Source organism: Chaetura pelagica, unplaced genomic scaffold, assembly GCF_000747805.2.
Source record: "Chaetura pelagica isolate M959 unplaced genomic scaffold, ChaPel_1.0 scaffold189, whole genome shotgun sequence".
NCBI classification, from domain to species: Eukaryota; Metazoa; Chordata; class Aves; order Apodiformes; family Apodidae; genus Chaetura; species Chaetura pelagica.
The window spans coordinates 4,557,823-4,584,149 of record NW_009970716.1 but is presented as its reverse complement, the minus strand read 5'-3'; the positions used below and the strand labels follow the sequence as shown (position 1 = coordinate 4,584,149).

At 36.6% G+C, this 26,327-nt stretch overlaps 1 protein-coding gene across 1 annotated transcript in view; it reads right to left on the bottom strand.

The window, feature by feature from the left end:
* Nucleotides 1-26,327, bottom strand: part of ARAP2 (ArfGAP with RhoGAP domain, ankyrin repeat and PH domain 2) — a 114,626-nt gene that overhangs the window by 30,574 nt on the left and 57,725 nt on the right. The window contains exons 16-23 of the mRNA XM_010006130.1: nt 24,290-24,392; nt 23,471-23,669; nt 20,497-20,560; nt 13,061-13,224; nt 10,816-11,028; nt 7,928-8,033; nt 5,742-5,889; nt 4,833-4,901 (exon numbers count right to left, since the gene is read on the bottom strand). Coding sequence (XP_010004432.1) covers nt 4,833-4,901; nt 5,742-5,889; nt 7,928-8,033; nt 10,816-11,028; nt 13,061-13,224; nt 20,497-20,560; nt 23,471-23,669; nt 24,290-24,392 — 1,066 coding nt within the window. The remainder of the gene's footprint in view (nt 1-4,832; nt 4,902-5,741; nt 5,890-7,927; nt 8,034-10,815; nt 11,029-13,060; nt 13,225-20,496; nt 20,561-23,470; nt 23,670-24,289; nt 24,393-26,327) is intronic.

Below are 26,327 nucleotides of genomic sequence, written 5' to 3'. Positions count from 1 at the left end.
AGTGAAATTTAATACCAGTGACATGTGGTATCTAGGAGACTCAGTAGGCAGACTCCATAATAAAGTTGCCACTCTCATACATTATATCTAAGATTATAGCACTAATTTACCCCGTTATTTGGAGAACTTATTTTCCCATAGGATGAAAAAAAAAAAAAAAATGTTCAAATATATACATTTAAATACAATTCCTAATGCATTTGTTTTTAGCCCTTTCTCTCTCTTAAAGTAGGAAGTATCATGGTGATCCTGCTCTGTCAGGTGGGTTGGACTAGATGATCTTTTGAGGTCCCTTCCACCCCCTAAGATTCCATTATTCTCTCTGAAACTAAAAGTAATTTCTAGCAATGTGTTAAGAATGCATGAGAACACATTTAACAGTTGCACACCACCTAATAAAATAAGAAGCCCTTTCCCTGCTGCCTTCCAAATTTAAAGTGCTACAACACTGACACTTTCTGTTTATGAAGCATGGATGGATGAGCAAAGAGCTCCTGACTGAACTCATATGTACAAATGAAGCACAGAAGAGATGGATGAAGGTGCAGGTGACTCTAGAAAAGCACAGTTACTCTTCCATTGTGCCAGGCTTAGGTTAGAGAAAACAAGCCAGCCCCAGGTTGAAGCTTGCAAAGGATGTGAAGTGCATCAGGAAAGGATTCTACAAGTACATGAACAGTGACAAGAATAGGGAAAACATGGGCCTGCTGCTGAATAGGGCAGGGGACCAGGAGACAAATCACAAAGAAGCCAATGTACTCAATGACTTCTTTGTCTCAGTCTTTACTGATAAGACTTACTTCAGGAATTCCAGGCCCCTGAAAACAGAGGGAAGATCTGGTGCTAGGAATACTGCCCTCAGTGGAGAAGAACCAGGTTAAAGAGCAGTTACAGAAGCTAGATATACATAACTCCATGGGGCTTGACAACTAGGACCCATGAGTGCTCAGGAATTACTTTGGTTTCACTGTAAAGTCACTCTCAATTATCTTTGAATGTCATGACAACTGGGAGAGGTTCCCAAAGACCACAAGTATTGATCCCATCTTCAAGAGCAAAAAAGGTATATTTAGGGAGCTACAGGCTAGTCAACATCACCACAGTTCCTAAAAAGGCGATAGAGAAATTCCTCCTGGAAAGCGTTTTCAATCACATGAATGAGAACAAGCCAAGTGGGATTAGTCAGCATGGATTTACAAAGGGGAAATCATGCTTAACCAAACTGATAGTCCTCTACAATACGGACAGTAGTGGATGAAAGAAGAGCAGCAGGTGTTGTTAACATCAGTGCTAGTAAAGTCTTTGACAGTGTCTCCCATAACATCATAATTGACAAGATGACAAAGTACAGGTTACATAAGTAGACAGTAATGTGGATTGAAAACTGGCTAAACAGCCAGGAGACCATTAATCTTCATCAATGACCTGGATAATAGACAGAACACATCCTTAAGAAGTTTGCAGATGCTGCTAAACTGGGAGGAGTGACTGTTATACTCAAAAGGACCTTGACAGGCTGGAGAATTGGGCAGAGAGGAATCTCAGAGTTCAACAAGGGAAATCCAAGCCTTGCACAATTTGGGAGGACTAATTTCAGGTATCAGTACACACTTGCTGACAAACAGCTAGAAAGCAGCTTTGCTGAGAAGAACCTTGATGTCCTGGTATAGAACAAGTTGATCATGAGTGAACAGTGGGCCCTCCCATAAAACAATGCCAACCGTGTCCTGGGCTACACTAGGCAAAGCACTGCCAGCAGGTTCAGAAAGGTGATTCCTCTCTTCTATCTAAAACTGGTGAGGCCATACCTGGAGTACTGTGTCCAGTGTTGGGCCCCTTAGTACAAGCAAGAAATGAAGCTATGGGATAGAGTCCAGTGAAGAATCATCAAGATGATGAAGGGACTGTATCATCTTTCATTTAAGAAGCAGCTGAAAGAGTTGAGACTGTTTAGCCTGGAAAAGAGAAGGCTTGGGGGGAATCTTACAAACATGTACAAACATCTGATGGGAAGGAATGAAGAAAACAGAGATACTTTTTCTTAGTGACATCCAGTGACAGGACAAAAGGCAACAGGCACAAATTAAAAACACATAAAATTTAATCTGAGCACAAGAAAACAATGATACTGTGAGGGTGGGCAAACACTGGAAGAGGTTGCCCAGAGAGGATCCAATCTGACAGGACACGGTCCTAGGCAATCTGCTCTAAGAGTCCATGCTTGAGCAGCAGTATAATTAGACTATACAATATCAACAGGTTCCTACCAACATAGACAACTGGAATATAGTGGTATCAGAGGAATTTCTGATTAAACATTAGGAAAAGGTCCTTCACTGAGAGGATGGTTGGTCACTGAAACAGGCTGCTCAGGGAAGTGATCACAGCACAATCAACAATGTTCTTAGTCACATGGTTTAGTTTTAGGTAGTCCTGGGACTTCAACTTGAAATACTTCATGATGCTGTTATAATTCTGTGGTGAGGTAGCAGATTTTGCTTCATTTTTAATGTTAAAGTCATATCACTATTTTAAAAAAATAATTTAAAGCTTAGCCATGTGTGTTATGGGAACCAAGCCAGAGTCTATTAAGACAATAGGTATAACCATCACTTCAGAAAGCTGATTATTAATGCTAATGACCTTGCTGAGAACAACACAAGAACAGTTAAAATGCTGGTTCAATCTTTCTGTAACTCTGCCTCCCAGCAATCAGAAAAAATCCAGAGAAACCAATCCAAACAGGACCAATTATACACAAAGGTTCCAATTTAAAGTTTAAAAATGGGAAGACTAGGTTTTCAGGTGCTGGAAGCTTTTAAATAAACACCTTACCAATTTTGAAAACCTTAGACTTATTTTTAAAAAAATGAAGAGCAAGTCTTTCTTTTTTTCTTCAACAGGCAGCTTTCTAAGTACAATATACCTGATAAGGGTTATTTCGCACTGGTGTCTGGAGTAGAAAATAAACAAGCCAAACCCACTTTATCTGGGTCTTCTCTACATTCCCCTCAGCTTCAATTTTAAATAAACCCACCTAGCCAGCAGTTGCTACTATATTATTCAATCCATCAACAGCCTTTCAGTTTCTTTTCTACTTTTTTTTCTCCCTATTAATCAAAAAGTCTCCACTCTCTCTTTCTCTACTCACACAATGCCTCTGAGATCTCCTTAATCCTTCCAGAAGGTAGTGCAAACACTTAACCATTACAGCTTCCCAGAGTCACTTGGAAAATGTTAACATTTTGTGTAAAACAAACTATAACAAACATTGTTTTTATTCTAAAAAAAAAAAAAAAAAAAAAAAAAAAAGATAATGTATGGAAAAGTCTGCACATTTTAATTGTCCTAGGCTTCAAAATTTCATTATCTAATCTCATTAAGGTCCTTTGCATGGACCCCAGAATTAATAAGTTCCACTAAAGATACTTCAACCCCTGCCTTGTAAAATGCATATCAAATTTGGGTTTTTTTGCTATTATCAGGGCAGATGTTTCCTTTCTGCAAGACAGACATTAGAAATAAATTTTAAACAGCAACTTGGTCACTCCTCACAAGGCACCAAAAGTTGCCTTCCATGTGCACCTTCACAATCAGTCATTATGGTCAGAAAGCTTCATACCGTTCTGACCCAGACAGTAAGGAAATATGAAATAAAAATAAGACTCCAGATAGCAATTCACAGAACATGGAATTTCAACATGTACTTGAAAGACCCTGTGTTCTTAATGACGGCTTACAAGGTACCACAAAACTGTTGCTGGAAGGGGGAAGGCAGCCAACAGACAAAGCATTATAGATTTTTCTTCTGCTAGCTTTCTATTTGTTTCTAAAGCTCTGTAAGAGTGAAAGCTTCCCCTCCACTATTTTATATTTCTGAAAAACCTTTTAAGCTCCCTGCATTTCTTTTTATCTCTCTTAATTCAACCACATTGGTACTATCATGAAATGTAACAATTTTTGCTTTAATTAGGACTGTACACAAATACCAGACAGTGAAACACACTCTCACTTTGCTGTTTCTTACCACTCTGAGGTTATTGAAAAGTTGTTACAGGTAAGACTGGAATTGAATACGATAGTAAGTTGTATACAATCTCCCATTTGCTTATACTGAATTCCAAAGTTTAATTTGACTTTTAGTGTGTGTCTGAAGCTTTGCCAAATAGTATGTGCACTTTGGGGTTGTAGCAATGGCCACAGAACAGGATGCAGCTAAAGATTCAGTTGCTTTAGACTGAAAGGGATGATGGAATTCTAATGAAGAGAGACCATGTATACCCAAAGCTAATTAAATAATATAAGTATTAATATACACTTGCAAGTATTTAATATGAATGTTTAAAAATAATTAAAAAAACAAGACAGGTCATAACTTTCACTTGCAAATATCGACCATTTCCTTCTCATAAAATTTATGAAGCATAGTAAAAATACGTAACAACCTGTAAGTTATCCTGGCACTAAGGTCAGAATGAAATTCCACCATATGCTTTACAGAGAACTAGCCTGCTTTATCAGTTTATGCTTCCTCTTTTATTTAATTTTAATTACCCCAACTCTGTAGTTAACAACACCAGTCACTAAATAGACTTCAAATTCAGAAATCAGAAAATCATAGAATGGTTTGGGTTGGAAAGGACCTTAAAGATCAAGGACAGGCTTGATAGGGCTCTGAGCAATCTGTTCTAGCGACAACCCTGCTTATTGTAGGGGGGTTGGACTAGATGACTTTCAGAGGTCCCTTCCAACCCAAGACACTCTATGACCTGTAAACAACAAAATAGTATTATTTAAAATTGTTTTCATACCACTTGATACTTGCTACTTACCTGAGTGTCTTTCCACCTGGTAATAAAGCTGTTCTCTATATCCATTTGTTTGACCTGGTCTTCATTTATCTGTTTAAAATGGATCATTTTTGTTCAATTAGTAAATAAAAGGGAGCTAGCATAAAAATTACAGCTAAGACTAATAAACACTAATTTAATACAATCAATTTAGATAAATACAGATACAGAGGAATGTTTACATCTAACAAAAGTAAATAATTACTGACAATAATAAATATTGTTAAAATTAACAACACCTTTAGTCATGCTCTTATAGAAGCAGCTACGCAAAATATGTTATCAGTCAGAAACAGCATCTAATGGATGGGATCTCTTACTATAAACTTTACAAAATACATAATAGAAGAGATGACTCCATGAAAAACTGCTAAATAATGTTACAGTAGCACAGTAAGCTCTAAACAAAAATGGCTAACACAAATTTCTGCTAGTAGTATCTGTTCTATCCAGCTGGATTTAATGTTCTTTCTAGGCCTAAAGAACCAAACTTTCTCTAGTCTTTCTTGTACCCACAGCTCAGGGACGAAAGAACAAAGAATTCTTCCATGCTTCAGTTCTGATCTGGACCATAAAACTTGAACAGAAGTATTATTTTTAATATTCATTAACTTATAATTGGTATGCTAGTGTCAGCAAGAAGAATGTACATAATTTTGGAAAACAGTAGCTCACAGCAATCCTGTAAATCTAATATTTCCTACATGGGCTAAGCTAGCTGGCAAATAAAATTTAAAGCAGACAAAAAACAACATCCACTGAGTTACAGCTCAAAAGCCCTACAAATCCTCAGACAGTAAAACTATTAGCAAGATCATCTTTAGGACGATTTCTACATTTTAGCATGTCTAACAGCTGAGCAACTAGGACACTTTTATATAAGATACTCACATCAAAAAGTTGCACATAATTTTTAATTAGATCTTCAATTACATTGACTTCTTCACTAGTTTGGCCTTTAGTTTGAAATAAGCATGAGGAAAACACCATGGCTAGATTGTGAGGGTTCATATGATTGATTTCAGAACACTTCTGCACCCTGTTGAAGGAAAAATAAACATATTTAGAAGGCTTTCTTGTCCCTTTAATTGTCTGAAACTTCTCTACAGAATATGGAGTGCATTTCAAAAAGAGTAACCACATTCAATCAAAGAATCTATTATTTATTTATTTATTCAGTTATATTCTTTATCTCACATCTCCTTACAGAAACAAAAGCGTACACTTTCTATCTTTATCTCAAGTAGTATCAAAATTATTTTAAATATAATAAAAATAGAATAGAAAAGCTCAGTTAGAAGAGACCTACAATGATCCTCTAGCCCAAATATGACCACTTAGAAGCTGATAAAACATCAAAGTATGTTATTAAGGGCATTGTCCGAATGCCTCTTAAACACTGACAGGCTTTCGGCATTAACCACTCCTCTAGGAAGCCTGTTCCAGTGTTTGACCAACCCCTCAGTAAGCAAATGTTTCCTAGTATCAATTTGAACCTTCCTGGATGTAAACTTGAGTCATTCCCACATGTCCTATCATAGGATACTAGGGAGAAAGGACAGGCATCTCACTCTTTGCTTCCCCTCCCCAGGACATTATGGAGAACAATGAGGTAACCCCTCAGGTAACCTCTTCTCTAAACTACACAAGCCCAAAGTCCTTACCCACCCTTTACACGACATGCATTCCAGCCCTTTCACCAGCTTTGTTGCCCACCTCTGGACACATTCAAGGACCCTCATATGCCCCTTAAATTGTGAGGCCCAGAAATGCACACAGTACTCAAGGCGAGACCACAACAATGCAAAATCAGATTCACTTTATTCATAGAATCATGGAATGGTTTGGGTTGGAAGGGAATTTAAAGATCATCTAGTTCCGACCTCCCTGCATAAGCAGGGACACCTCCCGCTAGGTCAGGTTGCTCAGAGTCCCATCCAATCAGGCCTTGAACACCTCCACAAAGTGGGCATCGAAAACCTCCCTGGGCAACCTGTTCCAGCATCTCGCCACCCCCACAGGAAAGAACTTTTTCCTAATGTCCAACCTGAACCTCCCCTCTCTAAGCTTCAAACCGTTGCCCCTTGTCCTCTTACTATACACCCGTGTAAAAAGCCGTACCCTGTTTCTTGTGAACCCCCTTCAGATATTGGAAAATTGCTATAAGGTCACCATGGAGCCTCCTCTTGTCTAGGCTAAACAACCCCAACTACCTCAGCCTATCTCCAGATCAGAACAGATATTACAGCATATAAATATATCTAAACTGGATATGCTTAGAAACATTGCTAATCTCAGTATAATCTTTAACCCAATAAAGGCACCATAAATAATCATACAAAGTTTTTAAGGGACATCTGCTATGTACCTGGTTATGTAATGTAATTTCTAAACACAATATCACATAAAGGAAAGGTTCTACACATTTTCTACTTACCATTATTTTCCAGGAATAATATTTAACTTGTTCAATAGATAATAACTTATAGAGCATTACTATTTAACCTCAACACTGCTGAGTCATTCAAATCACATATTTTTTATACATCTGCTGTTGCCTACTTGATCTAACACATGACCTTTGTTGCTTAAGCAAATTTATATTTTGGATATTTTCCACTGCTACTTCTGTTGCAAAATGAAGCACTGATGAAAAATAGAAAGGGCAGCTAATTCTCAAAACTCTTATGTGAAATACAAAGTGTAGAGAAGGACACTCCCCCTGAAAAAAATGTTTTGATTTCAGGAACTCTTTGCAACAATCCTCTGGAAGACTCGAAGACTGGGGTAAAATGTGTTGGTATAAAGAAGCTATATAAAAAATTACCCTACTTAGGTAGCACTCTCTTGCTGTAAGGCTTATTCCATCCATTCATATTTATAGACACCTACTGCTAAAAATAAAACCAAAGAAAAAAAACACATTATAAATTAAAGGGAATCAAATATAATTAACTGTCACAACCAGGTAATCTTTTGATGCTTACTGGTTAATAAAACAAGCCACATTTAATTTATGGTAGAGTTATACTGAGAACACATTACATTCTCTTCTAAATAGCATCATTTGCAATGACCTGTAAAGATGTTCAATTAAAGCAGCCAAAGTTGCCCTATTGACTGGTGGAAGCGTCTGAATAAAAGCTCCGTACTTCCTCACACGTTCCTTTTCATTCTGTGTATCTGCCAGAAAAATAATAATTTCATATAAATAACAATGGACACAAAAAACCCCAACAACAGCTCTTATTAACTATATTGGCATCATCTAAACATTTAAAATTACAATTTGCGCAATCAGCCTCTTCTTCATAAAGGCATTACTGACAAACTACTATTAAGCAAGTCTATTATTATACACTAGTTCAGGAAAACAATATCATCAATAAAGAGGGACAGTTCAAGCACCAGTTGCTACAGTTTAAGACTAAATCCCAGGACAGCAACTGCTTTTTCTCTCACAGGACATTTAATCTGTCATTTGTGTGTGTACATGTGCAAGTGCATGTGTATGCACAAGTGCAAATGTACTTTGAACTGTTACCAGAGATGAGAAAGGAAAAGACCTTAACATATTTTTTTCTTCAATTACATACAGTAAATGGAAAGGAACTAGATTTCCCTCAGCTCAAGCTTAGGCCTCTGAAATTGTGACAGTATTTTGTAGATGGCAGATGTTCTGCTGTTTGCTTTGGGCGGGTGGGGGGGGAGGCATTTTTGGGGGTTGTTTTTGGTTATGCATTCATATTGAATTATCTGTGTGTTTGTCAGGACTGATGTTTCTGGAATGGGTGCTTTACAGATGTATAGTAAGATAGATTTCCCTGACTATTTGCAGTTTAAGAAGACAAATGACAGGCAGGACAAGGGAAGATGATGTAATCATAACGTCCTTTTAACAACAAAAAGAACCCCTGCAATTTTGAAGTAGAAATTGCTCTTGCCTGAGGGCTCTAATATATCTCAGCCATGTGTAAGAAGTATTATGACAAACGTTTTTTCTACTATTTAATGCATAAAACACATAGTTGTCTTTTTGCCTGTCTACGTTGATTATTTTTTTTTCCCCCTACCTCAAGAACTGTTTCTAGCTTTTTAAAATCTCATTAACATGAAGTAGTATGTGATGTACATCTCACAGATTCATTCAGTTACCAGAGATGAGAAAGGAAAAGACCTTATCATATTTTTTTCTTCAATTTTATTGGAGGAGTGTCTCAAGGACCAAAGTATTTTAAATATCCAAAGATATAAGATTGGTTAGAGGAAAGCAAAGAAGCGGTGAATAAGCTATGCAAAGTTATATGGTTGAACAGTGGCAGAGTCAATTATACGAATTCCCATCTTGGGAATTGCAGTATCTGTGTCATAGCTACATCTCTCTACCTTCAAGTTATGTCTGCTTCCCTGTGCTGCACAGATACTACAGACCATAATCCTGCTTGGGGAATGAGCAAAGTTAATGTAAAACTTACTATTTTTTAACTAGCTTTTTCTTTTTAGTCCCTTGCTGCTCTCAAGTTTCTGAAAAGAAATGCATGGAGGAACTGTCATCTCTTCCAGGTGATGACTAGCACTCTCCAGTAACTACTGCACTATGGTTTGGTAACTTCCATAATTGGAAGAAAAAACAAACAAACAAAAACTTTTCTACTCTATCTTCCTAGGTCTTTTAGTGCTTCTACAAGTACTTTCAATATCACTTAACTATAACAGAACTCTCCGCCATCAAGCTGAAGCAGAATTTTAGCCTCATGCATAAATTAGAAACTTAAATCACTGTAACATTATTATGCACTTTGACAAAAGAGGTAACTTAAACTGCTACAGGTACAACTTTTTCTGATTTCTGATGAAAGCAACCTTGTCAGAAGTTCTTAATACTCTTTCCTCTAGCTTGTTCAAGTTTAAAGGCAAAAATGTTTTATATACATACTTGAATTTCCCAAACTTATCTAGTGGTTTCTATTAAAGCAACGTCCATGTTTTACCATAAGCAAATTAGAGAGGAATATGCTTTTAGTATCTTTTTAAAACAAAACTCATTACACAGCAAAAAGGCCTGTATTATTTCAATGCACTAATGCAGAAATTAATATTAAAACCTAGCTTTTCCCATGCACCTCTTATTGCTACACATTATCTGCAACTTTATAGCAGTCTGGGAGGGAAAGGGTTTGTTTCTTGGAGTCTGTAAATACTACAATACAGAAACAGAAATATAGCTGTTTTGTAGGAATACTATATAAAAAAAAATCACAACTTAGGTAATGAGTGACTAATGAATGTACTAGTAATCTCATGGTTTTGTTTTCAATCATACAGAGAAACACTCCTCATGTTTTAAATACATCACAAGTTACAGGCTGGGTTCAAACTACTTAAAATTGCTTTCACATTAAATTAATATTTCTAAGGAAACAAAACCAAAATAACAATTGTTAACAAGTTACATTGTTAATACACATACATTTGTGCAAATGTTCATAAAAGATTCTCAAATGACTTAAACAGCAAGACTGTCACTTAACTATCATGCAGAAAATAGCATCAACATTTTGCCACTTTTGAACTGTCTACATATGTTGAAAAGAGAGTACACACTTTTTTCCTACTCTGATATTTGTCTATTTCTTGAATTCTACATCAATTACTCCATAAAATATTAATAATCACTTCTTACTTTGGCTGATCAAACTACAGCACAGTGCAATATTGGCCTACTGTTCATAAATACGTCGTTAGGAAAATATTGCGATTTGTTATCATTATTTTATTAGTTTTAAGTGAACCAGAATAAGCTCTGATAAATATCAGTCTGTTGCAGCCAAGCTCTAAGCATTTTTTTTCCTAACGACAATTGTTTTGTCGATTATCTAACAACACAGGTCACACAGCGCAAGTAATTAACAACCCCTCAAATGTGTACATACAGCCTTTCTTGGAGTGTCACTGAATACATTACCTAATGCAGAGATCCAGAACGGATAAAGTTCTTTACTGAGAAGTGCATCATCTATTTGAGAAAGAAAAAATTTCAATACATCTGTCACATCTTCAAGCTGATGTTTTCCTGCTCTTAGTTTAACACTCCTTGCATCTTTTTTGAAGCTTTCCAGCAGCTCAGCCACTTTGGCAGAATCACCATTCTTCAGGTAGATCTGCTTGCTACCTAAACCTGGGTTACAGAAATACAGGATAGAAAAACAAATAAAAGTAAAATTCAGTACTCTCTTAAAAATTCTTAACATCTTTATATGAAAAGTGTATCTGGCTGTCAAACACATCATATTTCCTACTAAAATCTCTCTGGCCTTTTACATGTGCTCACTTTGTTAGTAAAACATTGCCTAGTCTGTTTACACCCAACCAGATCTTTCTGCAAAAAATACACATCATAATACTACGCAAGTCTGGGATCACAATTTCAGGAATACTTCACAGACAATTTAAATCCCTAAGTCTCTTCAGGACTTCCTAAAACAATAGTTTTAAAAGGCACAGTACAGGAAAGATGTTTTGATGACTCGTATTGTATTACACATAAAACACAGCTGCTTTCATTTACAAAACTCCCACTATTTTATTACCCTACTGATCAACTCAATTTAGGACTCAGTAAAGTATTCATCCAACTTAAAACATTTCTTAAAACCTCAAGATTAGTTGAAAGTATTTCTTTTTTTCTGAGTTTTCTCAGGTTCAAGAAGACATCAGGCAGCCACTCTTCTTGTATTCAACAACTAATATCACTAAAGCACAAAGCTAACTTAAAAGAAAATTTGCAGTCTACAACACAGCCAAGATTACCTGAAATTACTGAATATGAGAGTAGCCAAACCCACTATTATTTTAAACTTGTGGAAGTTTGGCATAGAAGTCCAATCCTATGCTAGTCAAATGCTTCTCTTTGTAGAGATGTTACACAAAACCTTGCTTTTCTTATTCACCTGCCACCTGCCAAATCAAGTATTCTGTCAAAACCTAAGAAATCTTGACTTATGTTCTTGCAATGCACTTTTCCTGTAATGCCCACAAGCACTACTATTTGATACTGTCTTTGTGTTACTGTCAGGAAGAGCTGTGAGACCCAAGAGTGTCTGTGCTCTGTAGACTACAACTAAAGGCAGAACCTGTACTATGATGACAAAACAATATGTATGTATACAAGTAATGCACAGAAATAATTCCTTCAGATTTCAAATGAGTATTTTAACACTCAGTAATGCTGCTCCTGAAAATAAAAAAAAATCATTACAGATCTAACTTACTTTAAAGACATTAGGACATTGAATCTTAATTTAGAAAACACACAAGCAATTGTTCCAAGTGGAGGACATGATTACACTACTTTAACAACATTTAGTGCATGGAACAGCGTAAACTGTACTTAGAATAATTCCTATTGCTAAGGATTAAAAAATAAATAAAAATAATGATTAAAAAATAAATAAAAATAAAATAATAATTAAAAAATAATAAAAAAATTCCCCCCTTGGTTTTAGGCAATAATTGTAACTCAGACACAACTACTTACCACATTCCTGTGTTGCCAAATTCAAAAGTTCAATCACTGAAACATAAATTAGGCTTTCTCATACTGACAGAGATTACAGCCACATTTATCCTGAAGACATACTTGTACAGGTTTGATATGTATTTAGCATTTCACAAGAAAACTGGTGAATTTGCAGCAGTAAAGAGGACACAAGACATAATCTGACCATGATCAAATTCTATGGAAAGTTAGGCTGGCAAAATGTATTTAAACAAATGGAAAATAATTATACACCCTTAGGCTATTATGCTGAAAAAACAGCAGCCTTAAGGTTGAACTTGGCTCTACAGTTAGCATCAGTGTCCTCACAGGATGTGCTGACCAGTCCTGTTTATGGTCTATCCTGGTTCACATAGCATATTTTCTGCACTGAGGCACTGGACCCCATGGCTGAGCAACACCAAGCAAACAAGAGAATTTTTAAAATAGAAAGGTGTCTCTAAAGGGCATCTACCAAGTTTATTTCCCCAAACTACTCATACTCAGATCTGTGGCAATGTACTTCACCATCACATAAAAAGGGTGGAGAGGCTAATGAGTGTTCTGGTTTTAATTTGGGTAATATATAAACTCATCCAATAACATCTGATCATGTGGGGACTTAGGTATTATACAAATAATCTTAGGTTGAATAAAATCCACTTATACTTACCATACTGTGTAACAAATGCTATACAGCTGTTCACTATAATAGGAACATCATTTTTGCTGAGCTGCTGATCTTGTAACGCATTACCATCTGTACCTGCTGCTTTTTCAATTGCAGTATACCAGACCATGAAATCCAGCTTTGTATGGCCATGGATGTAAAGAGTTCTGAAAAGTATAAAAATATTTTGACAGCAGAAAAGAAACAGAACTGATTTTATTGTGCTACAGCAAATAGCAGATGTCTGTGAAAAAGAAGAAATACTTGAAGTGAGACATCAAGGCAGCACCTTCCACCCCAAAAAGCTGTGGTGGTGGCCTATTGTTATAGCATCTTTTTTTTTTCCCTAACTACATTTGTACTAGTAGTGTCACAATAAATGAAAGAAGATCCACAAACACTGTCAGAGGCCTTTGAAAGGACCTGACCAACATTTCATTACTCTTCTTTCATCTTGCTCCTACACTGGGCATTCCTAAGTCCAAGTCAAAATTAAGCAGGAAAGCAAGATTTAGAGACAACTTTCAATACTGAAAAAGACTTTCCCTTCCTTTCTGTTCCCCACCCCCCAACTCTTCTGTGGAAAAGCTATGACCTACTGAACTTCCCTTTTTCACATGTATTACGATCACCACCCTCAGGAAATTACAGAACCAAGGAATATGTATTGAAAAACTAAGAATTGAGGTGGAATATGTTAATGCAGCTCTTTAATTACTTGTCACTCTCAAAGCATGGCCCTGTTCTGATTTTGTTATTTAAATGTGCTAAATAATCTGTTTACCTCTGACAGACCAGCTTGTAAGAGACAACTCCAAGATTTAAAAGCTTAAGGGTGTATGTCCATTCATATGTATTTATGTAATAAACAACTGTTTTAAGTGTTGAAATAGCAAGTAAACTTTTCTACATACACACTCTTTGTCTCCCGCTAAAGAAATGTAAGGGATTGATTTCCTTTTATGACAATGTACACAAAGAACCAGGATCTGAAGTGTTCTCATGATCCTCCATACAGACTTAGACATTCAGCAGCAGAGTAGGAGATACTAAAACACTCCATCTTACTGAAACATCTTTCTAAGAAGTCTCTACTTCATGACTTTGAATGTCATATTAATGACCAGACATGCCTGGCTAGTAGAAACACTCAGCTTCCCTCTTCCATTAAGAAAATACAGTAATCTGCACATTTTTACATCACAATGAGTGTGCCTAAATCAATACTTTCAAACTTTTCTGGTAACCTGTCAAAGCCAATATCCCAGATGGGTGGTTCTCAAGCAATGGATTCCAAACAGTACATCACCCTAATGTCCTATTGCTGTAGTCACATATTAGAGGCAATGAAAACGAAATGAAAAAGGTTGAACTGAGTGAAAATAGTCTGACAGAGTATGTTACACCATTTCTTTAGCACCATTATTCACAGATCAGCAGAGGTTAGGACTGTGATTTATAAAAGATTTCTATTGCTTCCCAACATAAGAGATGTACATACATATGCATATTGCTGTCTCTATTCTCCCTGCAGACCAGCAGGATTCACATTACGGTATTGCATACAAGGATAAATGGAAGAGTTACAGTAGGTGCAGGAAGAAAGAAACTAAAGTGAAAGCATTATTACTTCTGAACAAGAAAAGGACAGGTCTGCTGTGTATCAATGCATGTGTACCGGAGGAGGCCAGAAGAACGCACTAGGGCAGAGTAAGAGGGGCAGAATCACCTCTCTCCATCTGCTGGCCACACTTCTCTTGATGCAGCCCAGGATGGGGCTGGCCTTCTGGGCTGCAATTGCACATTGGTCGATCATATCCAGCTTTTGATCCACTAGTACCCCCAGATCTTTTTCCACAGGGCTGCTCTCTAGCATGTCTTCCCCCAGCCTGTACTCATATCTCTGGATGCTCCTGCCCAGGTACAGGACCCTGCATTTGGCCTCCTTGAACCTCAGAAGGTTCACCTGGGCCCACTTCTCCAGCTTGTCCAGGTCCCTCTGGATGGCATCCCATCCCTCTGGCATATCAACTGCACCATGCAGCTTGGTGTCATCAGCAAACTTACTGAAGGTGCTCTCAATGCCGCTGTCAATATCACTAATGAAGATATTAAACAACAGTGGTCCCAGCACAAACACCTGAGGGACATCAGTTGTCACCATTTTCAATCTGAGCATCAAGCCATTGACCACTACCCTCTGGATGCAACCATCTGACCAATTCACTGAACATTCCACCCATCAAACCCATATATCTCTAACTTAGACAGAAGGATGTTGTGGAGGACCATGTCAAAGGCCTTGAAGAAGTCCAGATAGATAACATTCATAAGTCTTTCCTTGTTCACTGATGTAGTCACTCCACTGTAGAAAGCCATTAGGTTGTCAGGCAGGATTTGCCCCTGGTATAGCCATGCTGGCTCTCCTGAATGACCTCCCTGTCCTTGATGTGCCTTAGCATGTCTTCTAGTAGGATCTGTTCCATGACTTTTCGAGGCACAGAGGTGAGGCTAACAGGTCAGTAGTTGCCAGGGTTCCTTTCTACCATTTAAAAAAATGGGCATACTGTTTCTGCTCTTCCAGTCACCTGGGACTACACCTGACTGTTTTGCAGAGACTCTAAACTGAAATGCATTCCTATAATATAAATTCAGTGCCTTCTAATGTATGTTGACATACATGCTACTTCTTTCAGTTAAAAAAAAATTGATAAAGAACACACACCTCATAACAAATAGCTAGCAATAGTGACTACATGGTAAATAAAGGCAGAGGTTTTGCTCTGTTAAGTGTGAAGCACATACAGTCCATACCCAAGAAAATGGTAATTTAAGCACTCAAACAGGCCCAAAAATTTAGATTTCTGCCTTAGTGAATGGAGGCAATTGAATTGGCACAGATGACTGCAGCAGTCCAAGATCACCTAGTCTCAACATGAAGGAAGCTACTCTTAGCTTTTCAATTTTATTGTGGACTACCATCACGTCCTCCTGCAGCCATAATCAGATACAATATACATGAGCACACTTCATACACAACAGTGGAAAGGCTTATCTTTAGCCCATCTAGCAGAGGTCACAAGCTTCAGCTACATGTGTATGCTTTGTTGCACAATTCTGCATCCGGAAAGCAATGATACTAAGTGATTGTGGGTAAAGGTCGTGGGGAGGAAGGGTAAGAAACAGACATCAGCACAACTCCATGCCCTCCAACAATTTTTGAAGTGATTCTAATAATCTACATGCATGTCTGGAAGCAGAGGTACTAAGAAGGTAAACATTGCTATGGAGTTATCTAGGAATAATCAAATCGCAATAGAAGCATGGAAATTCCACTAATAATTAGAGATGCATAACAAAGATCAGCAATATTTCTTCAAAGGATATTGAGGGTCTTATATCCAGAACATCATACTGGAAGAAAAAGTAATTTTATTCATCTGAGCCTTAACCAGATTAGTTCTGGATTCTAGAATTTTTTTGCTCATAACTGCATTTTACAAGAAATCTTACTATCACCATAGGGTTAAGAAAAATCATTGTGATTAATGAACCATCAGCACAAAGATATTGTTCCAGTTTGCAAGGAAGGTTTACTATCTGTAATAAGAAAGAGCTAACTACAAGAGAAGTATAACAGGGAGAAAAAAAACCCAAACCACCATCTGGATTACATTATGGTCTGAAAACATTCATTGACACCCAAGAGAGCTTAAATGATCACAGAAAAAAAAAAAAAAAAAAAGAAACATTTGAAAAAGAATTGTCTGCACAACTGTTTTTCCTTGAAGTATGGCTTTAGAGATTTTTCATTACATTCTACATATTGAAGATATATTTTAAAATTTTGTATCCAGTTCTTTTCAGACACCTTTCCTCTCTTCAGTGTACAGATTCCTCTGTTGACCTCGAGTGAACTGCATAAAAGTAGCTTCTTCACCTGTCTACTGTCCAACTTCTGTTAGGATGGTAACAAGGGATCAAATATCACCAGTCACTTAAAGTATTTTACAAATAGATACAAGAGGTCAAGGGGAAAAAAATCCAAACTGAATATAAAGCAAACCAGAAGACACCTCTATGTGACAGAGGGAAGTGTCAGACACAAATCAGGAAAACCTAGCCATTTTTACTAACAAGAAGTCGAGAAGCATTTTAATTGTAAAAGCAGAACATAAGAGGAGGTGAATGACCGTCTGATTGTGGCTTAAGAAAGCAGCATTGTGAGAAGTCAGGATTTCCAGTGGGGTCACTGGAGAGAGTACTGACAGGTCGGAAAATATGTTCCAACAAAGATTAGAGATCAATTAAATTTCAATAGGTGCTGCAAAAGGGAGTGTGTTGCTCTCTAATTTACTTTAGCAAAAATACCCAAAGACAAACATGAACCATCTTTGAGAACTGAAAAAGACAATCTAGACTTTGAAAAAGTCTAGGATTATTGTGAAAATTTAGAAAGCACAATGAGCTTCCAAACCAACAAAAATCTCTAAAAAGATATAGACTGTTTGCTTTGAAAATGTTTTAGCCTAGTTCAGCACCTCATGACACACTCTTACTCTGCAATGTATAATATGATCACCCCTTCTTACTTCTGAGGTGACAGTCTTCCACTGAACATATCAGATAGAGAATATATGAACAGCAAGGTGCTAAAGAGAAAACAAGGTAGAGGAAAAGGTGGAGGAGGGGAGGGAAGGCAGAGCAGGACTGGATTCTATTAATACATATGGCACTTCAGAAAAACCTCACATGCCTCTTGGCAGTATTCTCTCCAAATTCTTGTATTATATACAAGCTGGAAAGCATTATGCACCTTGCAGGGCAAAATCAATTGTAAATTCTTCCTTTGCATAGTTATGGATAGTTATGGATCAGATGTACATTCAATTTATGTATCCCATGAGTCTAACATATACATACATTTAATAAGTCCAGAATTCATAGATTTCTTACATTATAATTTTTTCAGCAGTAAGACAAAGTTTTTATCATTCTGAAACTGCAATCAATCTTAAGTGACAAGTCTGTTGGTAACAAGACGTTTTGACTACAGCAGCGAATGGAAAAAGTGTCAAGGGAAAAGCTGTATGATACGTGCAATGTATGATTTCCCTAATTTGATTTTATTGTATTTAATTCCCTTTGAAGAAGGCATAAATACTTGTAAGTAGTAGGAAGTTAGTCTGAAGTCAGCAACAAAAACAACAGAAGAACAGTATAAGCTTTAGTAGGAAAATATTCAAGACATTTTCATCATCTCTTCTAATAAAATTCAGCAAGATCATAGAACAGTTTGGGTGGGAAGGGATATTAAAGATCATCTAGTTCCAAGAAACCTGCTTAGGCAGGGACACCTCCCACCAGACCAGGTTGCTCACAGTCCCATCCAACCTGGCCTCAAACACTTCCAGGGACTGGGCATCCACAATTTCCCTGGGCAACCTGTTCCAGTGTCTCATTGAGATGTTGTAAGATATCAACAACATTTATTTGTTTCTGCAAAAAACAGTAGAGATTTTTCATTTTGTTCTGGGTTTTTGTTTGTTTGTTCATTTTCCCAGTTTTTCTTAATTCTGGATAAGCTTACTTGTTTTGTTTCATTCTTGTAGTTCTCTCTTTTGGGATTTTAGCATTTATCCTGACAAATTAACATTTAAGTTGTCAATAGATCAGCATACAGGGTCTTTTCCAGGTGATCAGTCTGTGCCTAAGTTGACATCAGACAAGCACTGCTATAAAAATAACAATGCAGGAAAATCTCAAAACGATGGTATGTAATTTAGTTGATGCTGACAAAATTGCAAAGGTGTTAATTAATTTATCTAAGGCTTGGAGGGGCAGAAGGAGGATTGTTGGTTTTGTTGCCATTTATAATAATTGAGTCTGAGGATAAAGGTGGATTTATACTTAATAATTTTCCACAGGCATATGAAATTCCTTATTGCTGCAAGATGCATTATCATGCAAATGTGCTGAACACCTGGATATCTTTGGAGTAATAGCCTGAGCAAGAATCACTATGCCAAAGTTTATATACCCATATGGCTTTTAATGGTTACAATTATGCGAATGCTATTCATTTAAATTCTTTATGGCGGACTTCAGTGAAGAAAAATTAAAATATATTTATGACCACCATAAATCAGCCAGTGTTGCTGTTGAAATTATTTTCAAATAGTTCAAAAGTTCCACTAAACTATTAAAGCAGTTCAGGGAAAACCTATCTTCACTCCACAGTTATAATGGAAGAAATAGTAAAAGCTGATTTGGAGATACAACTTTTGCTCAGCACTGATATCTACAAAATTAGATGCACAGCTTGTATTCACCTGTAGTATTGCACCTTGAATAGGATGCCTCTGTTTCCCTGGTTGGTCTACATAGCTTATTAATACTAAATTTTTCAATATGCTTCTTAAAAAAAAGAAAAAAAAAAAAAAGAAAAAAAAAGACTGGTTAAAAAGTGTTTGTTTTGTAAAAAGTGTTTGATCTGCACCCCCTTACTGAATTCTGGAACTTACACAGTATCTTAAGAAGAGTTAAAATTCAGAACACATAATTTACAATGAGCTTCCCCTACTCCAAATTGATGTCTAAGTATCTGTGGGTTGGTTTTTTTTGTTTCCTCAATAAAGAGAAAAACAATATTCCTTTACAAATCTATTAATGGCTGTTCAGAAGACTGTTTAAACACTGCATCACTTCTCATATAGACATTTGCCCAACAATCTATCATTGAAATAAAAAAACAAAACAAACCAAACAACCAATTATAAAATCATAATTATTTTCACTAAGTTTATTTTTGTCTTTAAATTTGTACCCATATATGAATCAGAAATACCCTACCTCACTTCAAGTTTCAACCTCACTTATTTCACTATATACTTATGTCACTATATTTGACAGAGTCATCTCAACAGAGTATTGCCTACCCAGAATCAGACATGGATCATGTTTGCTTCACAATTACGGGGTTCTTTTTAGCTAGTACGTTGCTAAATGAGATCAGACATTACAGTAAAACTAACCAGGGGACTCATATATAGCCTCTCAATCCCAATCTACACAAATTGAGACAAAGAATTCTGGGACATAAGAGTGATTAAAAAATTGAGAAGTGGTAATTGCTCCAAAGAGGTACAGGGTAAAAGAAGTTACGGCTTTTTGAAAAAAACTGTTGTTGGCAGACAAATCTGACTGGGAATAATTTTCTCAGTGTGAAAACTGCTTTTAGGTAAGCAATACTTGTTGGCTTTTCCTGACACAGACATAAAACATAATTCATACATAAAGACTTTCCCTCCTTTAAAAAGTCTGCAGATTTATTCTCTGTCTAGTAACCACAAGTGAAAAAGCACCCTAAGTGATCAGCTAGAATTCTAAGACATCAATATAAAAAGCAGATCAAAGCTTTATTCAGATGGGAACCTTACCTTCCTTTTTCAACAAGCAGCAGGACGTCTACTTTCTCTCCATTTTGCATCACACTACTGATTGCTGAAAACAACATACACATTCATATGATCTACACAGACACTTATGGACAAAAACATGCATGTATGTATGTTTTTTTTCAAAATTATCTTGAGTGACAAAAGGAGACTGGAATTCTTAAAACATTTCAAATATGGAATGCTGCTGCTATTTGAAACAAAACTCCACAAAATGGCACAATACACTCAAATGTACAGGAAAAATTAATATAGAAAATGATAAATAATTATAAATGGGTACTTTTTAGAGTAATAGAATTGTTAGGGTTGGAAGGGACTTTAAAGATCATCAGGTTCCAACCTCCCTGCTATGAGCAGGGACACCTCACACTAGACCAGGCTGCACAAAGCCTCATCCGACCTGGCCTTGAACACCTCCAGGGAGGGGGCTTCCACAACCTCCTTTGGCAACCTATTTCAGCACCTTACTACCCTTATGGTGAAGAATTTCTTCCTAATATCTAACCTAAATCTCCCCTCTCTCAGTTTAAAACCCTTACCCCTTGTCCTATCACTGTTCTACCTGGTGAAAAGCCCCTTCCCAGCTGTCCTGCAGTCCCTTAAGGTACTGGAAGGCCACTATAAGGACTCCCCGGAGACCCCTCCAGCCCTTTGATCATCTTCATGGCCCTTCTCTGGACCCTTTCCAACACCTCCATGTCTTTCCTGTGCAGAGGGCTCCAGAGCTGTGCACAGTACTCCAGGTGCAAAACCCAATGTGAAAATGTGAAAACATGCTACAGTGTTTTGTTATTCTAAAAATAAGCTTGTAAATACAAGTTTTAGAAGCAAGCTGGATTTCTTAATTCATTAACTTACTGGCACCCTAATGGCTGCAGATATTTACAATAAACTACGTGAGTTACATGTTATACTGTGAAGATCAATGCCAGCCTTCTTTATGTTGCCTTATGCTATCCCTGCTAAAAAAACCTGCACCTGCATCATACGTGATACAGAAAATATATCTGTACCAAAAGCAGTCTGGAAGTGGCTTGAAAGAAGGTCCAGAGCAGGGCCACAAAGATGCTCTGAGGGTTGGAACACTTCTCCTATTAAGACAGGCTGAGAGAGTTGAGGCTGTTCAGCCTGGAGAAGAGAAGGCTCCGGGGGGATCTCACAGCAGCCTTCCAGTATCTGAAAGGGCCCTACAGGAAAGCTGGGGAGGGGCTTTTACAAGTGCTTGTAGTGAGAAGACAAGGGGTAATGGATCAAAACTGGAAGAGGGGAGATTTAGGTTAGACAGGAGGAAATTCTTCACCACGAAGGTGGTGAGACACTGGAACAGGTTGCCCAGGAAAACTGTAGAAGCCCCATCCCTGGAAGTGTTCAAGGCCAGATTGTATGGGACTCTAGTAGCATTGTTGGAACTAGATCATCTTTAAGGTCCCTTCCAACCCTAAGCCACTCTGATTCTATGACAGTTTCCAGTAACTGTACTTATACAACAATTCAAAATTCTGAAAAGTTAATACTTTCAAAGTTTAGGTCTTATATATAATCCACATCTTCTGTCAAGTAATTCCCAGACACAGTAAAGTCCTGAATATCAGTGAAGCTCAATAAACATGTTCTGATGCATGTTATGTGATGGTTTTGTATCACACGTGCTTTAGGCCTCATTCACATTTACTGAGCATTATCTAGAAGGTAAATGACAATACTTCCACTGACGTTTCATTATTTGGAAAGTTTCAGCCATAAAATTCAGTCTTAATAATGGACTAGATTTACTTTGAGGAAACCAGAAATCAAAAGACAGGAGTATGGACATATATTTCCACAAAATACAACTCTGTTATGCAACTAATATTTAAAAATAAAAACCCAAGCAAAAATTATTTTTAACCAAAACCTAAATGTATGTTTCATTTCTACACTTGAGAAATACAGATTTTGCTCATATGATTAGGGTAGGGAGCAATTACAGTTGCATTATCAAAATTACTATCAGAAACAGTTCTCCTACTGCCTAACATTTTAATTCTGAGTCCAGGCCAAAACATATTCACAAGTTAAAGATAGCTAGAGGCATAAAAATATTCCTGATTAAAAACCACCTTCAGTGTTATTCACAGCAAATGTAAGGTGGCAGTAAATAAACAGCAGAAAGCCTAGCGGCACTTAGTTAAGCTTCTGCAAAACAGTCTACAGTCTGACAGTATTTACAAAGAATATCATCAATAAAAAGATATATTACCTTATCTATATTAGCTTATTATAAAATCTCAAATTATTTTTTACTTTTCGACATAACGTATTTCCTATTTCAATATAAATACAAGCAGGGAAGAAATGCTTAAACAGGATTCAGATTATAATTACAGACAATGGCATAAAATTGGTTGTGGAAGACCATTTATATAAATATTCCTATCTTTCTAAGTTAAGATATTGAGCAAAGAATATTTTTAGCATTAGTAAAAAAGGAAGTCTAATAGTCTGCAAAATAATTTTCCAAGATAATTATAGTTTTTCCAGTGCATTTGAGTATTTTAAAACTAGGCCTGTCAATCACCTCAAAAACGTGTTCTGCAGTATGTCTACCCTGTCAAAATATGAGACAATAATTCCAAAAGGTCAAATATTATTACTCAATTCTGAACTCTTGTAAGAAAGATACTGCTACAACTAGAAGAAAAATTGTCTTTGTTCATTATAAAGCTGTGAAAAATCTCTCTAGCATGTCCCCCTAAGTAGGGGGTAAAAAAAAAAAAAAAAAAAAAATCAAGACAGAACTTACTTTACCAATTCCATATTTTTATGAGAGTTGGAAGAGCATCTGGCTCATGCAGAGGAATAGTTACTAAGCTTCCTAATGTTTATGACTTTAAAATGTAATAGACATGTCCTTAAAAGTGAATTAATTCTGTAGAGTATCTCCTGAATTCTAGATGTTAAACAAAATTCTTACTTAGTTCTTGCAGTCTCCTTAGATATATTGCATCTTCTTCAGCATTCTCCATTTCAAGACAAAAATAAAGGCTCGACTTCTCTATAGCAAACCAGCCTTTTCTCCACTGATCCAGGTTATGGCAATCTTTGTAGTACAGCTGGCCAATCAGGTCACAGTCTCTCTCTAATAAGCATTCAGCCACAGGGGGAACAAAATGCTACCGAAGAAAAAAGGGTGAGTCAGATGAATGGAAAAAACCACAGCCCTCTTCCCCTAAAAAAAAACAAACTAAGATACTACAAATCTGTAAGATTCAGGGATGAAAGTGACAGTAAAAAAATAAGACTTTCAGATTTATCAATCATAAAACCATATATACATAAAATATGATTGAGAAAGCATGCTGTACACAACTGAAACATTATTGCTTTTTATACTACAATTGATTTAATTAATGTGGTTATTAGCATTTAGTGCTGTAGAAAATACAGTACCGCTCTAAGAATTCTGTTTCAGCAAATAAAAGAACAGAGCTGCAACTATAAACAATTTAGCTGAAATAAATTCATATATGTGGGTTTATACGAGAGCACCTTTAATATATTCTTAAGGTCAGCATCAAAATGTTGCTTTGATCCCTTTTCCATCTTGTTTTATTATCTTGTTTCAGGCACTGAATCCCACAAGTTATTTCTTCTTGCTGCACAAGAAACCTTTACACATGAGATAGATCAGCATTCAAGAATGGCCTCTCAGAGGATTTTAAGCTAATAATGACACTTTACTCTTTGTGCAAAGGTTCCTAGCCTAACTGGAAAAGATAATTGTTAGAATTACCTTAGCTATTGCCCAAGTCCATTTTCTTTGTGAATATGCAGTTTCAGCTCCAAATAGAATAACACGTTCTGACATTAAGTAAATTTCAAAGGTAAATATGTCCCTAAAGGAAGCAAGAGGAAAAAAGACAGCTGTATTTAGTCTTCCCAACAGTAGACATACAAGAGCCCATTTCACTCTCTGTTTTTGATTTCATACTTATGGAATGCAATCCACCTGTGCTACTCTTCCAATTTTGCATGTACAACCCAGCTAATAACAAAGTATTTTATAACACAACATGATCAAAGTGTTTTTCAGGTCAATAATATGTGTTTAGAAGCTACTGCGTAGTAAGTTTTTTCAGTAATTCTGAAATTAACAAAATGCTTACATATAGTCATTAAAAATTGCAGGGAATTTTTTTTCCTTCTGCAAGCTAATGTGATTTCAGCAAGTATATTTTTGTGATGCATTCAAAGCATTTGGTTTAGCATACCAACTCATTGGATAGGAAGCTGTAAACAAGCTAACGCAGAATCACTGAAAGAAATGTTGGTTCAAAGGGACTTTTACATGTCACTTTGTCTAATCTGCTCAAACTGGACTATCAATAACCATCAATCAGAGCAGCAATGAAAAGCCTTGAAAACCTTCAAGGATGGAGACTGCTACTTCTCTCAGCAACCTGTTCTCCACCATGCTTCTAAGGAAGAGGCTTTTCCTGTCATCCAGCCCGAACCATCTAGGGTGAAAAACGTGGTCATCGCCACTCCTTGCATCACCTGCCACCATCAAGAACAATTTGATTCTGTTGTGTTTATGACTATCCTTTGAAATTGCTGTATCTCAGGAAGTTCCTAAATTATTTATTTTTTTTTTGAGGGAAGTTCTTGGGTTTGTTTTCTTCTTTTAAAATGTATACAATTATTTTAACATGGACCCTATTTTTCAATTTTAACAGACAAATAATGGTAAAGAAAAAAAAAAGCTAACCAGTTGAAACTGCAGTGGAATTTGCAAAGTAAGCATCTTGTCGAACTTAGGGTCTGCCTGTAACTTACAAAGTATGGTTCAACAATTTATGGTATGATTTTGTCTACTACTTTCCCTAGAACCCAAACACAGGGAGTATTCTTTTTCCTTTCGATGCTGGAGACTGAGATTTGCCTAAATCTGAAGAAGTGAACATGAGTCAGTCATCTTGTTTTCAATAACTACTTTGAAAATTAAATGTAAATACTTAATTCTGACTACATGAAATACCAAATTTAGAAGTTTCCCATAACACCATCCAAATGCAGGTTAAGACAGCTGTATTCAGCCAAGACATTTTTAATGTAGGTATTATCCTGAAGTGGAACCAGTTGGAAATGCAGCAAGCAATAGGTTGGATTTAATGACAAAAGAAGACAGTGATTTTTTTTTCTTTTTTTCCCTGGATATTGCAAAGCTATGCTACTACAGAACAGTGAAGGTCATCTCCACCATATTTTGTAGTGTGTTGAAGCATGACCACGTTTCAGGACTTCTCCTGTCTGCACAACCTTTGTCTCTGTAGTAGCTAAAGTCCTTTTGTCCTGTTATCTTTTCCAGAAGCTTACTGAATAGAATCTGTTCTCTCTGTAGGCACTTTTGATTTGCAACTATAAGCATTACAGGATTATCTACTGTAGAAAGATCTTGTTATTTTACATAAATACACCTAAAGAAATTGAAAAGTGTTACTGAGTTTGTTAGACATATGCAAAGTATCGTTTGAACAAAAAAGCTGCCCTAAATAAATCAAGTATCACTGGCATGCAACTCAGATTTTAGGTGAATCTCCACATGATGTTTTTAATGGACAAATGGGATATGAGATAGTTATAAAAGAAAAAAAAAAAGTTATCTTCAAATGTTAGTTGAAAATGTTCAATAGCTACTGTGTTGTCCTCAACTGCAGAACAAAGAATGGGTTTTAAAGACTGACAGATCAAAACAGAAAACATTGAAGAAAACGCTAATCTCCTGCATTATTATCAGAAAGCAAGCAAGAGTTTTGGCTTGAGGCAGATGT